Source organism: Columba livia, chromosome 2, assembly GCF_036013475.1.
Source record: "Columba livia isolate bColLiv1 breed racing homer chromosome 2, bColLiv1.pat.W.v2, whole genome shotgun sequence".
Taxonomy (NCBI): Eukaryota; Metazoa; Chordata; class Aves; order Columbiformes; family Columbidae; genus Columba; species Columba livia.
Window position 1 is genome coordinate 118304819 of NC_088603.1, and position 16959 is coordinate 118321777.

At 42.0% G+C, this 16959-nt stretch overlaps 1 protein-coding gene across 6 annotated transcripts in view; it reads left to right on the plus strand.

Moving 5' to 3' along the window:
* Nucleotides 1–14668, plus strand: part of MAPRE2 (microtubule associated protein RP/EB family member 2) — a 104582-nt gene extending 89914 nt beyond the window's left edge. For all 6 annotated transcript variants that reach the window (XM_065053481.1, XM_013368110.3, XM_065053479.1 and 3 more), the window contains 3 exons: nt 1441–1580; nt 6608–6766; nt 12517–14668. In XM_065053481.1, coding sequence (XP_064909553.1) covers nt 1441–1580; nt 6608–6766; nt 12517–12588 — 371 coding nt within the window. In that variant the 3' untranslated portion in view covers nt 12589–14668. The remainder of the gene's footprint in view (nt 1–1440; nt 1581–6607; nt 6767–12516) is intronic.
* Nucleotides 14669–16959: the final 2291 nt, after the last annotated feature.

Genomic DNA, 16959 nt, shown 5'->3' on the forward strand with positions numbered 1-16959 from the left:
TTGCCCTCTTGTGATTTCTTCCTAGTAAGACCTTTGTAAAACATCAGGTTTACAGTGAATTGCCTTGTTGAAGTGTTGTCTGACAGTGAGGATATGTTGTGGAAATGATAATTTAGAACAATTTATAGTGTGCTATAAACCAAATAATGATATTGGAGGAACAGCTGGGGAGGTGTGGGGTGGAAGGTGACTGCTCAGAAAGCTGCGGCATATCCCTGCAGAATTGGTGAATTGCGATCTCAGAGCTCACTGGGAGCTGGGTGTTTGCTGGATTCAGGTTTTCTCCCACACTTTTTGTGTCCCAGGCTTCGGAGCTGATAGCATTTGATGGAGAAGAATGACTGTGGAGCCCCGTGAGTGTGTCCAGACAACTGTATTTTGCTCTTCGTAAGAAGCAGCGATAAACAGAGCTGGACTTCTCATTCACGTGACTGCTTAATAAATCAAAGGAAATAGGTTGGAGAGAGGACTGAGTTTCTGTTCTCTCTTCTCAACCCAAGCAACTTTTGCACCAGATGTATATCTGCTGCATCTAAAATTTATTCCGAGTTGGAGGGAACAAGGAAAAGCCTGCGAGAGAGCACAGTGCTTGTGGGAGCCCAGGCAGGGTGGATAGCTGTGAGCTGGGCCGTGGTGTACCAGGGCCAAGCGACTAAATCAAAAGAGCTGACAAGGAGAGGAAAGATGGAGAGGCAGAGCAAGCTATGAGGAGCTGGCTGTGGGGCTGCTGTGAAGGCGCTGCAAACCTTTGCACATAAATGTCCCTCTGCTTAGGCATTTGCATGCCACTGGCATTGTCAAAAAGAGCACCTGGGCACACTTGTTACCTGCCATTTTTGCTGGTAAAGACGTTGCTCCATATTCTGGCAGATTTGCAGTGCAAGTAATTAAAAACAAATAGCAAAACCTAAGCAGATCAAAACTCATCTCCTGGTCACTATGGCAACTGTGTTCACTGACGGATTCAGTTCTACGTGCTCTGTCTGAATCTCAATGCCCTTGTCTCAGGGATGGTTTATGTCTGAAAATGAGGAAGGCACAGTTTAGCTGAGTTTTTCAAGTCTGTCTTTTCTCCAGGGGCATTGAAGATAGCTATGTACACTAAATATTGGGCTGGGGGAATAGTCTGCTAACAGCATGTTTTCTTTAAGCTGAAAGCTGCTGACAGCTAAGCGAAATTTATACTCTTAGTTTGATGTTTGTTTATTTTAGTTCCAGAATTCCTTCACTCTCAGTAGTAAACTCAAAGTAAAAACTGCTAGGAAATGTGTTTTTTCCTTCCTCAAGGTATAGCAGCACTGGAATTTCCTCAGTGTCACCTTGAAGTAAGAGAGAATGGCTATGTGTAAAATTAATACTTTTATTTCAGTACCAGGTTAATAGAAATGTATTTAACATGGAGACAAGTCTTTATTATTATTTCTTTATTGTATTTTTCAGGTGCTGCTAAATCCAGTCCAGCTTCTAAACCAGGATCAACACCTTCTCGCCCATCTTCAGCAAAAAAAGCTGCACCAAGCAGCTCAGCATCCAAATCAGATAAAGATTTGGAAACTCAAGTCATACAGCTCAGTGAACAGGTAAATTTGCTTTAGGCATAAAATTAGATGCATTCATTGTCACAGACAGGCATGAAATCTAATAATGCTCTCTGTTGAATGATGCTCTCCAGAATTATGAAGGGACAAAAGATTGAAATAGCTCAACTGGGAAGTAAAAAGTGATTTATTGTCAAAAATAACATCTGACAGTATGGCTGGTGCTTGCCAGTATTTTTAAAGAGTGATCTTAGGAGTGACAGCTAAGTCTTGCCAAAGTATGATAATTTTTATTAGATTTTAAAATGTATCTTTTATTTCACTTGAACAAGAAAAGTCCCAATATTGCCTTTGCTCTTCTGTATTACAAATTAGAAATAAATCATTTTGATATGTCATGGAGAAAACAAGCCTGTTTGTAATACCAAGGTGTTAGAGATTTGCAGCTGATTGGGAATAGCTCATTGCACTCTGCTTTCTGGAAGGAAGGCGTTAAGAAGGTAATACGCCTTTTTCATTTAAAAATGTGATCTACATTTTTGCGAATACTTAGTTATAAATAATTTTCCGAAATATAATGAATAAAATTTCAGAATTTCTTTAATGTTAGAAATGTAAGAGCTTAACTTTCATTAATGCTATGGAGCTTTACACCCCTTTGTCATTCCTGGACATGCAAGAGTGTCTGCACTGGACATGAATAAGTATCTGCATCTGGCTCAAGACTGTGCTGTTAGAATGGTGTAAATGTCACTAGTATAAATGACAGGTGGTTCCTCTATTTGTCCTGGATGAGGGAAAATGGAAAGGAAAAAGCTCCTATTGTAGAGCCTGAGCCTACCTTCAGGAAGAAGTTGTTATTCTGGATCAAGTATGATTTTCCACAATTAAGGGCTTTTTGATTTCAGACATTCATTGACCTGAACAACAAAGATTTCCATTTGTTGAGGCACTGTTTGTATTCTTGGTTTCTTGTATTTGTAAATTCTTGGTTACTGTTAAGTACTTGAGGTGGTGGATGGGTAGCCACATTCCAAACACGACATACTGCAGATTCAGTGTTAAATTCTGAGCAACAGAGAGCACAACAGGGTCCACCAGTCTTCCAAACGGGTTTGGATCGTTGCTGTGACAGAGAAGTTTTTAAATGTTGCACAAGGAACGGATGTATATATTTTTTAATTTTTTTTTTTTTTTTTTTTTTAAATCAGTGTAAGAGTGGAGTTCAAGTATCAGCTTAATGCAACTTTAAACTATTACATTTGAACTCGGAAGTCAGAATGCGTTTGCTTCAGCAGGCAGAGTTGGTTGGGATCTGAGCAACATAAAAATATTTGATCTTTACTAAAACAGGCAGCCCCTATCACATCTGCTGCTAATGTATTCCTAGCACTTTCCATGTGTGAAAAGCTTTATATACAGATAACCCTGAGGGAAAACTGATTATTTCCCCCATTACCAAAGAGGGGAAATTTTGAGGATTTGGAAAGTTGATGTTTTAATAGCTAGTTTTTAAGAGACCTCTTCTGTCTAGAATGGTCTGAATGGTCTGGAAGGTGCCTTTTTTTTTTTTTTTTTAAATGCTGGCAACATTTGGTATTTCATTTGCCACTAATGGTTACTTGTGCACCCTGGGCATATAACACAAGCCAAAAAAGCTATGCTGCAAGCAGCTCTGAGCCAAGTTTTTCTGACTCCCAGTCTGAACACGCTGGAAGAGCCAAATTGCCCATTTCTTACCACTCTCCAGCAACCAGGGAGGTGAGGACAGCAGCCACTTTTACCCATTTGCTGTCTCGATTGTGAGTAAGAAATGTTCAATGGTGTCTGCGGACATCAAATTCCTGTAGCTGTAACAGATTTCTTTTCAGCCCTTTCATGGGTGGCAGCTGAGGGAGACCGAAAAATCTGAACTTCCCTGCAATTTGTAGTGGAAAAATTTAAGTACTGGGACTAGACCATACACTATATTTGACCTCAACTTTGCTTAATGAGCTATTTGCAATAATCGTAAGCCATCCATAACATTTGGTAGTTTAACAGGTCCCAACAATATTAAAGTTTATCTTAAAATGGTCTTAGCTGTTGCCGTGGTCTGTGCTAGTAAATTGAACACTTCCAAGGAATGTGTCTGTGCATTGGAACTTGATTACCCATAGCATTAAAATGCTGAAGTGGTCCCTGCTGTGGCTTTGGTCTGTGCCAGCTCTAGTGCTCTCCCAAGGAGTCCGAGTGCAGTTAAGCAAACACAGACCATGGACCATTACATACGGGGAAGGGACTTTTACATATGGCGAATGGTCCCAGGAACCATTAACTGTACACTAGTAAACACAGTTTCTGAAAACAGCACCATCTGGGCTGTGTGTCTACAATTCGTGCTTAATGTCCAACCTGGCTCTGTGGTCCTGTGAGTATTCATACTACCAATAAGTATCATCAGAGAAAAGACCAGTTAGTATGACCTGTTGCCTTTGCACCCATTAACTGGATTGCACAGGGCTACTCATGGTCCAGAAACAGAGCTTGGAGCTCACATCCTCATAGAGGATTAGCCTTTTGGTATGTAAACAGAAGGAAAAAGTAGTATGTGGATGTGTTAATTATGTGAAGAAAAACAAATTAATGTGTCATAGACAAGTAGCTGATATGTAACTGAAGAAAAGCATATTTGGTTTGGTTATAACAGTGTTTATAGTGTCATTATTAATAGTGGACTGTGTGCATATATGCATGGTTTAATGATTCTATTTCTTAAAACGGAATGAATGTATAGAATGAAAGCAGAAGAATGCCTTCATAGTAAGTAGGTTTAGAAGGGGAGACAGCCTGAGCTATTAGCTGCCAGTGTTTCAGCTGAAGTTCATTGTTTTCCCAAGCTCTAGCAAGCGCAGAGCAAGAGATCTGGAAGGAGTTACGTTCTTGTTCTGTCTGGATGCAGATGTTGCTCTCAAGGAATATGCTGCTGCAGATCCAGGAGACACGTCTTAAATGTGAGGTCTTCATCTATAGACTAAAATATTATAAACTCTCGTTCCATGTCACTATACCTATTTTCATGAATAAATAGTTGATTTTAAGGTGACCGGTCATCCTATCAATCATAGATTCAAACTGTGAAGGGAAGACTTGGGTGTCACGCTCAGGCAGCTGGTCAGCAATGGGTTAGTACGTGAATGAGATGCTAACAGGTCAGTTCTGCTGTCTGACACCTCTGAGAGTGCAATCAAAGGTAAAAAAAAAACACCGCTAGCTCAGCAGTTAGGGAAAAATGAACTGATAGGATTTAGTGGGCTGTCAAAGCATTGTCTGAACTCTGCTGGTATTTGTACCAGAGGAGGAAATAAATTAGCTTGCAGTAGAACTGGCAACACAGAACTTTCTATTAAATTGTGTCAGTTCACTGAAATACAGTCTGATGCGATTTAATTTATTTAGCATGTTTTATTTAGAAAATCCTTCGTATAATTGCAGGCCTTAAAAATGTGGATGCTAATTTAGCTGTAATCTGGATGTGATTGGGGTCAGTGCATTCACTGTAACAGCTTCATCTATCGTGATTTCTGTTGGTTGTTACACTACTGTCCTCTGAATTTGAGAGCCACTTACACATGTTATCCTGATTCTGTATACCCCAATGGACAGCAATTTATGTGTTATGCTCCCACAAAATTGTGGTTTTTAATATATATGTGGTGTGTATATATAATATATGTATGTATAAAAATTTATTGCAACATCTGTAGTGATTTATATGAAGCCCAGTCATTAACAACTACGTTGCCCATAAATGATTTGCAGCAGTCCTAGTGGTGGCATTGAGACTGATAGTATAGCTTGAAGACTCTTGTGAACAAGGCTGAAAAGAGAAAGATGGTTGGCATTCAAGAGAATTTGTTGATAGAAACAGCATGTCAATCAGAGCAGAAAGTCCATGGTGCAGACAGTCATGCCATCAGAGCAACAAAACACAGGCCTCTAACAGCATGGCAAGTGGGGAGGCAGAAAAGAGGAGAGATGAAAAAACAACACAGGAGTGCTCACATTTGCAACTAGAGGACCTTTTAATTTCCTGACTAGATTGTTTCATGAAATCATAGAACGGTTTGAGTTGGAAGGGACCTTCAAAGGTTATCTAGTCCCACCCCGCCCTGCAGTGGGCTGGGACATCTTCAACTAGATCAGGTTGCTCAGAGCCCCATCCATCCTGACCTGGAATGTCTCCAGGGATGGGGCATCTACCACCCCTCTGGGCAACCTGTGCCAGTGTTTCACCACCCTCAGTGTAAAAAATTTCTTCCTTGAATCTAGTCTGAATCTCCCCTCTTTTAGTTTAAAACCATTACCCCTTGTCCTATCACAACAGAGGCCATGTTTGAAGAGTCTGTCCCCATCTTTCTTACAGGCCCCTTATAAGTACTGAAAGGTCACAATAAAGTCTCCCCAGAGCCTTCTCTTCTCCAGGCTGAACAACCCCAGCTCTCCCATAGGAGAGGTGTTCCATGCCTCTGTTCATTTTTGTGGCCTCCTCTGGACCCTCTCCAACAGGTCCATGTCTTTCCTGTGCTGAGAACTCCAGAGCTGGATGTAGAACTCCAGGTGGGGTTTCCATTTGAGCTTTTTTTCTAGAACTGCGTATTTTTAGGCAAGGAGCTATTGTAGGTTTCCCAACAACTGCACATTAATCCAGGCAAAAGAATGCAAGTGCTGAGATGAAAGTTTCATTAATTACCATTTCTTCTGGCAGCTGTGTTAGGAGGCAAGTCTTAAGTAGCCTTGATTCCTGAAATGCTTCTTTGGGTTTCATTATAAAAGAGCACTGAGAAAATTGACCTTTAAGGATCAAGGTTAAGATGTATCCAAGAGGCATAATGCAGGAGCCTGATTTACTATTCTCTATTGTGTAAGGTTCAATCTAGCACTTCAGGAAAACAAAACAAAACAAGTTTGTTTCATTTTATAAAGTTGAATATACATTGAAGATTGCTTAGCAAGCATAATTCAAGACTGACTTGTTTCATTGGTAGTGCCCCTCACAACTGATGTATCACATCTTCCTTTATATGTAGGTACATTCATTAAAACTTGCACTTGAAGGCGTGGAGAAGGAAAGGGATTTCTACTTTGGCAAATTAAGGGAGATTGAACTACTCTGCCAAGAACACGGGGGAGAGAATAATGACCTTGTCAATCGGCTAATGGAAGTCCTGTATGCTTCAGAAGAACACGTAAGTTCAAGCTTTATGTCTTTTATTTAGACAAAACAGGTTAATTTCATAAAAATTTATTAACACAGCATTGAGTCATGTTCTATATTTAGGGAGAACTGTAGCAGCTAGGATTTCCATGCCTCCTCCACCATAAAAGAAGTTTACATTTGCAAACAACAGACTTTCATCAGCTTGGGAAAGGGATTCAGGAGGCTGGTTGCTTTTTACCACTTTGGTGTAAATCGTGTATTCTAGGTTTGCTAAGTTGATCTGAAGGCTGAAAGGGAAGGCTGTGTGTCACAATTTTAAATTAATTTCATATGGTTCTGGGCCTCAGTTTTGTTTTTTTTCATCTTCTGCCTTTCTGCATAAAGTCTTCTATTCATGTTGTTTAACATGCTGAAATTCACAGAAATTCTGACAGAGGTACTGTTCAATGTCTACAGCTGTGACCCTTCTCTAGCCCATGTGGCAGTGTTGTAATATGTGTGGTGCAGTTTGCCAAATACATAATTATATCTGGAGAAATAATGCTCTTTAGCATTTTTTTTTATCCTGTTGCTATAGGCAAAATTCTTCCTCGCGCAAACCAAATAATCCTCTATTACCAAAATTTCGGAAATGCATTGTCTGCGAGATTAAGCAAGAATGTCATTGCATCTTAGACTTAGCACTGTAGATGCTGAACAAAGCAAGAAGCTGCAAAGGGTGCTGGTTAAATTCCTCAGATATGTTCAGGGATAATGATTCAGTGGAGATTTAGCTGAACTACTCCCATTTGTGCTAACTAAATCCCTGTGTGCCCTGTGCTAGCGATTGACCCTTCAGTCTCCAGCGGACAATGGCTTTGGCTCTGGAGTGCATAAGCATCAACTTAATCTCTCGGCACCACTGGGGTACCATAGGCTCTTGTAGCTGTCCCAGAAAGCTGTTGCAGCAGTAAGACTTAAAATTTTACAGCAAAAGTAGTGCCAAAGCAACTACTAATTCACATGCTTTTCTAAAAAGGACTAGTAGAGCATAAATGAAAGTTGGGTGTGAGAGGGACACGAGCTCGCTGCTGACAGGGGCCACTGCTCAGATGAGAAGTGACAGGGGAAAGAGGATTTGTTCAGTGGTGCAGGGTGAGTGCAAAAGAGGAAAAGGAGGAGGAAAAACGTTGTTTTCACAGGAATAAACAATAAGACAAATTTGCCAGGCATGTGATAACAGGCTAAAAGAATTACAGATATATAGCGGTCAGAGAAAATGTCTTCTGGATTCAGGAACAGTGATTTATTTATAAGGCAAAGCCAGAAAAATCTCTCTTCTCCCCATACCCCTACCACATCTGTCCGCCTGTTGGCTTAAATAGCAAGTGATTCCCCGCCAAGGAATGTGTTGCTTTTCTTCCTGCAGTTTTCCTTGCTGGCAGAACACATTACAAAATGTTCTACTTAAGCCCACATCCCAGTGTTTTATCTGCTTCCTCCTTCCAAGCCTCTCTCTGTTGAAAGCATCATCCATGCCTGCTCATGAGCTACATAGGACAACTGTGCCTTGATCTAAAACATGTTTGCAGTTGGAGGCCAGGGATGTCACTTCAGCAGGAGAGCACTGCTTCCCCAGAAAAGAATAAAGTGGCCATTCCTCACACTTTTTGGCAGATGGACTTTATTTGCTGAGGAAAGACCCCAGTGCTTTAGCACTAAACCAGACTGTGGTTCCCTTGCTGATGCAGATCCCGCCTACTTTTGGTTTTCAGACTTGCTGTCTCATTGCCCTGCTTTGCCCTTCACTTCTGTTTTTTCTCTCTGTAATGAATTTGTCCCAAGTTCAATGCAATACCTTGCAGCATTTTGCAGGTTAATCCCTTGGTGACAGCAGTTTGGCTTTCCCAATACTCGGATGGGAAATAGCCCCAATTCCCAAATCACAGCTGCAACACAGGTATTCCTTGTTTCTTGCTAATGAGTTCAGTGTAAATCCAGCTTAGATTTTTTTATTTTAGTCTCTGTTTCAGGGTGTCTCAAGCATACAGAGACCAAGTGGGAAAAAAAATCAGGATGATACTGTGGCCATGAGGTTTTTCTTCAGGAAGAGGATACGTGGTAATGCAGCTCACATAAGCTGCAAAAGTAACCCCTGACCAAAGCCTTGCACTTCAATATCATGACTGAAATTTCTTTTCAGTTCGTACTTCCAATAACTTTGAGACAGCAATCTCAAACTCTTCCTAGCTGTAATTTGACAGGCATCTACTGTATTCAACATGGCATAGAGATCGTGTCCTATTTTTCATGCCAACTGCTCTTATTCAGAGGGGACGAGTTTCCATTTATACTTAGTTTTCTGTTACGCTTAATTAAACCCTCCCAAAAGAAAAAAACAAACAAACAAACAAAAAAAAAAATCTGGACAGCACTTTGTCATCACATCTCCCAGTAGCTCACAGGTCCCCCATGGACATTGTAGACTGTCAGGTGAATTCTGTGTAGAATGATTCAGAATGCAAGTATGGAGTTGCGTCCCCATGAAAAGCATTCTGCAGAGGTTTGATTCTTGTAGTTTTGCATTGAAGAGATTTTTATCAAGTTCATGTCATGGGAGAGTGTTGTTTGTTTTTTCAGAATTCCAAGTCATAGTGTAGTTTTAACCATGTCACTTCATAAACTTCTGTTTTGTTTAATTCAATGAAGGCTAAATTTTTAAGACTGATTTTTTTTGTTATTATTACAATTTTTTGTCTTGATTTTTGAGTTTTACAGCACAAATACAATCCATTTGGGTTCCATATTTTTGGAGGCTCCCTTTTCCTCTCCACTGTTATGGTTCTGTTTTAAATCTCATCGTTATGTCTCTGCTTATGCAAGAGGGATGTTGCGTCTGCTAGTGTATTTAACATTTGGCTGATCAGTCTGTAATCTTTTGTAATTTTTAATCAAAAATTGCTTATTTGTAATCCTACTTCTTCATCAAAAACATCAAAGTTGGCAGAGAACGGTGTTAAAAAAGGATATGTTTGGGAGGTGGGGAGAAGTGGCCTCTGGTGCTGATGCTATGACTGCTGTAGACAGCAATGAGACCTCAAGAGTATGTAAAGCATTTGGTCATATGGTAGGAGAGCTTCAGAATGATCAACCAGAAAAGGCTTTGTGTTGAGTTATGAAACCTGGAGCCATGTGGGTCTCGGCATAAAGCAAAAATGTAGGAAAGCTTTTGCTGTCCTACCTAGGCTGTTCTGCTCGAGTTCATGCAGAGGTTGGGTGCTTTGCTGCTGTTTGATCTGTCAGTTGCTCAGCTCAAGTTTCCAAAGCAACTGCTCAAAATGCAGTTGGGTTTGTATCTTTCTGCTCTAGCAGCTACCACATCTGCTGCTGCTTTTGGAGCCCCCCAGCAGGTGGTTTTCTTAAAGTCTAGTTCTTCAGTCTACAAACACACCTGAATAGTTTGATGCAGGTGGATCAAAGGGTTGAAAGATAGCACCTCTCATTGTGGGAGACAGAGATGATCATGGTTGTGTGATCCAAGCCAGAAATAAATACTCTAAATAGATCTTGCACTACTTTCCTTATTAGGGGATGCTATTCAAGGAAATTCCACAGTCCCAAGGTAATTGGGCACAGTGGCTCCTGTCTTTCCCATTTCATGTATTTATACAAGCTGTACGTACTGAGAAGCACGTGTCCAAGTCTCAAAACAGGTTCTGAGGTAGTCACATAAGATTTGCCATTTCCATCAAAGGTAAGCCTGACAAGAGGGAAGCCACCACTCTTCTTCAGAGCTGAAATTATGCTCCCAAGCCATTCCCTGTGGTTAAGGCTTTTCCTATTATATGCGTGAGAGGACAGCATGTACGTGACCTATAAAATCTGCACGAGTGGGCTTTCTAATAGGTGTCTCTCATAAATGCTGCATACATAGAGCCTGTGGAATGGTTGCATTCCAGAGCAGGTCACCTCAACACATACGGAGGGTCAGGTAGATGTGGTTAAGGGAATACAGCTCACTGGGGCTAAACAAGCTTCAGCGTTCTCACCCCTTAAGGTAGGGTCATGTTCTCACATCTGTCAACTTGTCTCCATGAAACCCATTTTCTCTGCAAGTCTTGCACCCTTGCGGGGACCATCACAGAAGTTGTGATTTTTAGATACTATGCAAAAAGCTGTTTTGATGTGGTGTACCTACTCTATGCAATAAGAGCATTGTTCACCCCAAGGGGCCAGAAGGTGCTAAACTGCAGTTGTCCTGACTGACATGTGTGGCTTCTGCATGAAGATAGCACCTGAGTGTTAAAGAGCTCGCTTTTGATTGGAATTTGGCTCTTTCTGTATGTGGTAAACAGCTAATTGTTTCCAATGTATCAGTAAACATTAGGAACCTTATTCTCCCTTTCGTGCCCTTTAGAAATATGAATATTTTGTTACCAGAAGGGAATTTTCCTATTGCATAAACTGCTCTGAAGTATTATTCTGGGAAAACTCAAATTATAGCCTCCCTTTTAATTTTTGCCTCAAATTCGCAAAGCTGGCAGTATCCATTTGTTAAAGTTTGTTGTTCAAGCTGCTCGCTTCTAACAAAAATTGCCTGGAGCCGGGCGAGTTCTGCAGAGGTATCTACGCATCACTGATGTTGCGTTTTGAATGGCAGCTCGGTCTCTTGGAAACGTGTTTTCCTTCGGAGAGCTGCCTACAGCGGAGCAGAATCACAGAATGTCAGGGATTGGAAGGGACCTCGAAAGATCATCTAGTCCATTTCCCCCCCCTGCACTACTAATGCAGGGCAGAGAGATGTGCAGGATCTTCTCAGTGAACTGTGCTCCGGAAAACCAAAAAACACTAAAGAGAAAAGCTGTAAATGCAGCTGTGCTTAGTGGGAATCCAGCAGTTAAAGCCCTAAGAGTCAGCCAGCCTTTTTGAGCTCTGTTACATCCAGGCCAACTCAAAATACTGGGTCTGTTGTCTCTAAACTGTTTGAAGCTGGTGTCACCTGCAGCGAGGGTCCAGCCTTCCTTTTGGTCAGGGATTCTTCTCGCAATGGCAATGTATATTCAGAGAGACAGCTCTGGAAATTACTGTGCATAATAACAGTTTGCAAAAGTTTAGGAAGTGTTTATAAGTAATTAGTGCTTTTAACAGTCACTCTGTAAATTGGTGAATACTGGGCTCAATTGGGTGTTGTTGTTTTTTTTCAAAGAGAATGATTTTGCAAGTCTCTGGTTATACTTTCTAGATACCGCTAAAAATCACTGTTTTGGTAACCTTTGAATTCTGGTCTATCATTGGCATATTATTTTAGGAAAGTAGTATATATGACCTCAAAAAAGAGGCTGAGTTTAATTTTTAAAGCAGGTGATAGCGAATGTGTCTTGTCCGTTTAGTGATCTAAATCTAGAGTGGAAACTACAGCAGACAGGTTCATAAATCCTTGGAAAAACTGAAAGTGGGAAGACATCAGGGAGCTATGATACAGTATCTAACTGTTGAGCAACTTGCTGTCTAGCTATTCAAAATGTTCACTTACCAGAACAATTAATACTCAGCTGTGTTGCAAACTGACACTTTTTATGCAGAAGTATCAGTACTGCATGTGCATTGATTAAAAGCAGAGTAAATGTATCTTATTGTAATGTTACAAGATGCTGCTTTTCTCAGGTTACAACTCATTTTGTACCTATGTGCATGAAAAATAGAAGTTAAGCTTTAGGCTATGCCGAGCTCTGTGGGAAGGCAAGATGGCGTGAGAAATGCTTTCAGCTGAAGGATGTTTTGGGGTCTTTCTCCCCACAGGAGGGCCACACAGAAGAGCATGAAGGTGAAGAGCAAGTCCACGAACAGCCCCAGCAGCAGGAGGAGTACTGACTCACCCAGCGTCTCTGACAATTTTCGTTTTGTGTGAGAACTTTCTTCTGGAGAACAGAACGTGTGTGGCCTCAAACTTGAAATCAGTTCACTCCCAGTCTGCCATTAACATTTCTGTACCATAGTGAGTGCCAGCCAACCACTGCATTCTGTACCCATACTTTGCCAAGATGCATTTGCAGACGTCTTCTTTCAGTGTATCTTCCCAAGAGGTTGTAGGGCTACATCACCTACTGTACATCACTGCAACTTCACCACTTGGCTGCTTGAGATTTGTTCTGCTCTTTAAAAAATATATATATATTTATTTTTTTTTCTTTTTTGTCTTAAGTATGATACACTTGTAACTTGTTCTAACATATTTATATTGGCATTTTGTGTGGCAAGAAGTACCATACCACTAGCTGTGTCTCTCACTTTGTGGTGCTTTCGCGTTTTTTAGTACATCTGCGTCGGGGCATAAATTCAGTCAAACAATTGGAATAAAGGGATATGGCGGAAGTCACACTCAAGCCATAACAATGAGGTGTGTTGTGGAGGAAAATGGTCGTGTTGCTCACGTTTATTCCTTTCCTGCCTTCACAAAATGGAAGGCAGAGCATCTGTTTCGCTAGGAGAGATTTAAACCCCTATGTTAGAAAGCTTGTTAGAAAGCTGCATGGTATGTTTTTTGGCTTATTTCTGGAGGAACAGACATCCGTTTAGGTTTTCTGAAAACCCTCCCAGTTTCCTGACTAGTCAACAGACATTTCCCAGCTTTTCTTCTTTCCTGAGGAATCCAGTCCCAGGCTCCAGCTGCAGCTCTGCCCCCGCAGAGCTCAGTGCTGATGGAGGAGAGAAATCTCCTTGACACGCGTGTAGCTGCGGGACATGATCTCTGATGGCTTCCCGCCCCGCAGAAGAGGACAAACTAGGCCAGCTTTTCTCCATCCTTCCCCTCTGCTGCCCCGGCCATGCAGATATGGAAGACGGAAAATTTCCTCACTAGTGCAAGGCATGAGGAAAAACCAGCAACAGTGCTAGCCCTGAAAACCCCCAAAATCCCTGTAAGTGGGTGATGACCACCTGGTGGGTGGTGAGGCTGCTTCCGAAGCGCAGAGAGGCAGCGAGGAGTCCTTCTGGAGACAGAGCACACACGGGATGGGGACCAGGTGACCGAGGGGCACAGAGGCGGTTCTGCGCTTGGCTGCCCTTCCTCCGGCGAGGCCAGCATGGTGCAGAACCTGGAGATGTCTGCAGTGAGAGCGTTCCCTTCCAGCGCGGTCCCATCGCCCTGTTCTAAATGATGGTATTTTATAAACAGAGGTATCTTGAAGTGTGTAAAGCATTCCTCATTTTTCTTGTAAAACTGTGCATTGTAGTCTCTCTGAATATTTAATGCTTGGTATTCCTGGTCTCTCACTTGATTTTCTTAATTCTGGATTGTTATGTTGATTTAGCAGGTACGTGCAAGTCCCATCTCAACCGACAGTCCCTGCAAAGCTCAAAAGCCTATTGAACAGCTAAATCACGTTAGACCTTCATGGGCTCCTAAAGCATAAGTTCTCAGCTTATGCGTCCCCATGGAAAGGTTGTCAATTAATTAGCCCCCCAGCACACACACACACACACACACACACACACACACACACACACACATGCAGTTTTCTGTTCCTAATCAATCTTTTGCAGCTAAGTGGCTCTTAGTTAAATGTGAGATCCCTGCTGTTTTGTTGCACCACAGACAATACATAAAATACTGTTAAGCATTAGAACAGGTATTTCCGGTTCCTTGATCACTCCCCCTGCTCAGCAGAAGAGTTTCTGGACCCTGTGACTGCAGCTTTTCCATCCCTGCCTCCAGCAATGACCTCACTTCTCACCTGATGATGAAGTACAAGTGCTGCAGCCCGCAGGCCAGCAGTTTCCCATTTCAATTGGTTACAAATAAGGTCTGATTTATAAAAATGTGTATATCCCGAAATGAGTATTTCTGAGAATCACCACAAATGGGGGAATTGTCATTTTCATTGTATTTGTGTTTATTAGAACATATGTACTTATTACAATTGTCATTGTAATAAACGGTAGTTCTTCATAATACTGTGGAACTCAAGAGCAGTTACTAATTTTTTTCCAGTCTCCAGAATGTCCTTTAACCTGCATGGGATTTCTGATGGGGCAAGGAGTTTGGGATCAGGCTATCAATGTGATTTATTCAGCACCAGTCTCTGCTTACTGCAGTTCATCCTTCTGTGGATGCATGGAGAGCACTTGAAGAGAAAATGTTGTTCTAAAGGTGCAAATGGTTGGGTTGCAGAGCTCCCCAGAGAGTTCATAGCCAGGCTGTTGTGCCTCTCTCTTTTTCTGTCTTTGAAGCACATATAAAAAAGAATTAAAAGAGCTGAACTTAATTTCCTGAAAATTCCTTCTATCCTATTTCTGGTCTGAGGACCACAGCCCTCTCACCACTTGTATCAAGGGGGAAGCGATGGATGCGGGGAGCTGGGGCACTCAGGTACCTCTTGGGCACTAGAAATTTGGCTGTGCTGAAGGGAGAATGATGCTCTGAAAGGAGAAAGAGTTGTCCTTCTCACCCTCCGTGAGTAACCCATTATGGTTTTAATATGCATTTGTAATTACTTTTACTAAATAGCACACCATAAAGCTTTGGTTATATATTAAATGTAAACTGAAAGGAATGTAAACATATGTATTGTTAATTATAAATAGATAAGTAATGACATAATAGATACAAAAAGTCTTATTCAGATGTATCAGTCCTTTTACATTATCCACAAATTGTCGCATGGTAGAGTAGATTTTTGTCTGAATATGTGAATAACTTGACTTGCGTTTATCTTTTTACATATTTAATAAAAAAATGTATGTTAAAATCTGTCTAGCTCTAGAGACTATTCAAAATATTGTAAAATAATACTTTCCTGGTTTAAATACATATTTTTGTTTCACTAGTGACTGCATCTGGGAGCAGGAAGAAAGAGGCAGCTACTTTTAGAAAAAGTTATTCTATGTGCATAGCTAGTATCTGTTTCCCCAAGAGTTGGGCAACGGCATCACCTTCTACAACTCAAAAAAGCAAATGCATGTACGTGTGCGCATAAAACCAGAGCATTCTTCTTTATGGTAAATGCTTTCTGGTTTCAGAGTACTATGTCTCTTGTTGTATCTCAGTTTTGATACAGCAAAGGCAAAACTTGTGGCAGCCAGAAGGTGAAGAGAGTGCTGTGCAAGGGCACTGAAGCTCCCAGTGGAATGGCCAAGTATGCAGGATTGAATCTTCAGTGCAATACCTAAAGGCCACCTACATTCTCCAAGGAGACCTTACCATGGCCTTTAAGTACTTAAAAGGGGCCTGTAAGAAAGATGGGGACAGAGTTTTCAGCAGGGCCTGCTGCAATAGGACAAGGGGTGTTGGTTTTAAGCTAGAAGAGGGGAGATTCAGGCTAGACGTGAGGAAGAACTTTTTCACAATGAGGGTGGTGAAACACTGGCACAGGTTGCCCAGAGAGATGGGAGATGCCCCATCCCTGGAGACATTCCAGGCCAGGCTGGACAGGGCTCTGAGCAACCTGATCTAGTTGAAGATGTCCCTGCTCATTGCAAGGGGTTGGACTAGATGGCATTTGAAGGTCCCTTCCAACCCAAACTATTCTATGATTTTACACTAAAATATTTGTCTTTAGGAAGAAAAGGGAGAAACGTCCTTGTAATTCTGATCTTTTGCAGCATGAGCAATGTTGCTGCAGTAGTTGCTGCTGATTCTCCAGGGCTTCGAGCCTTGGATCAGGACCGCTTTCTGCCAGGGGCTGAAGGTGCCTGTTTGTGTGTCACCACGGAGAGGTCAGCCTGGGTTGCCCTGCTGCTCCAGGGAGGGCTGAGGCTGAGCCAGAGCCACTGCCCAGCCCTGGATAGGGCAGGTTTTTTTGTAGAGGTGGGAGGATGAAGCCAGGACCAGAGAAGCCCATTTCCAACCCAGACACTCAAACCTGAGAGAGCAGTGCTAGTTTCCAGAATGGTGAGGCTAGGGTTGGAAGGGACCCCTGGAGATCATCTAGCCCAACCAACCTGCTAAAGCAGGTTCACCAGAGTAGATCACACAGGAATGTGTCCAGGTGGGTTGGAATGACTCCAGGGAGGGAGACTCCACAACCTCTCTGGGCAGCCTGTTCCAACGCTCTGGCACCCTCAAAGTAGTTTTCTCTCCATATTAAAATGGAACCTCCCGTGCTTCAGTCTGTGCCCGTTGCCCTATATCCTGCCACTGGGCACCACTGAAAGGAGTCTGGTCCCATCCTCTTGACACCCACCCCTGAGATATTTATAAACATTGATGGGATCCCCTCTCAGCCTTGTCTTCTCCAGGCTGAA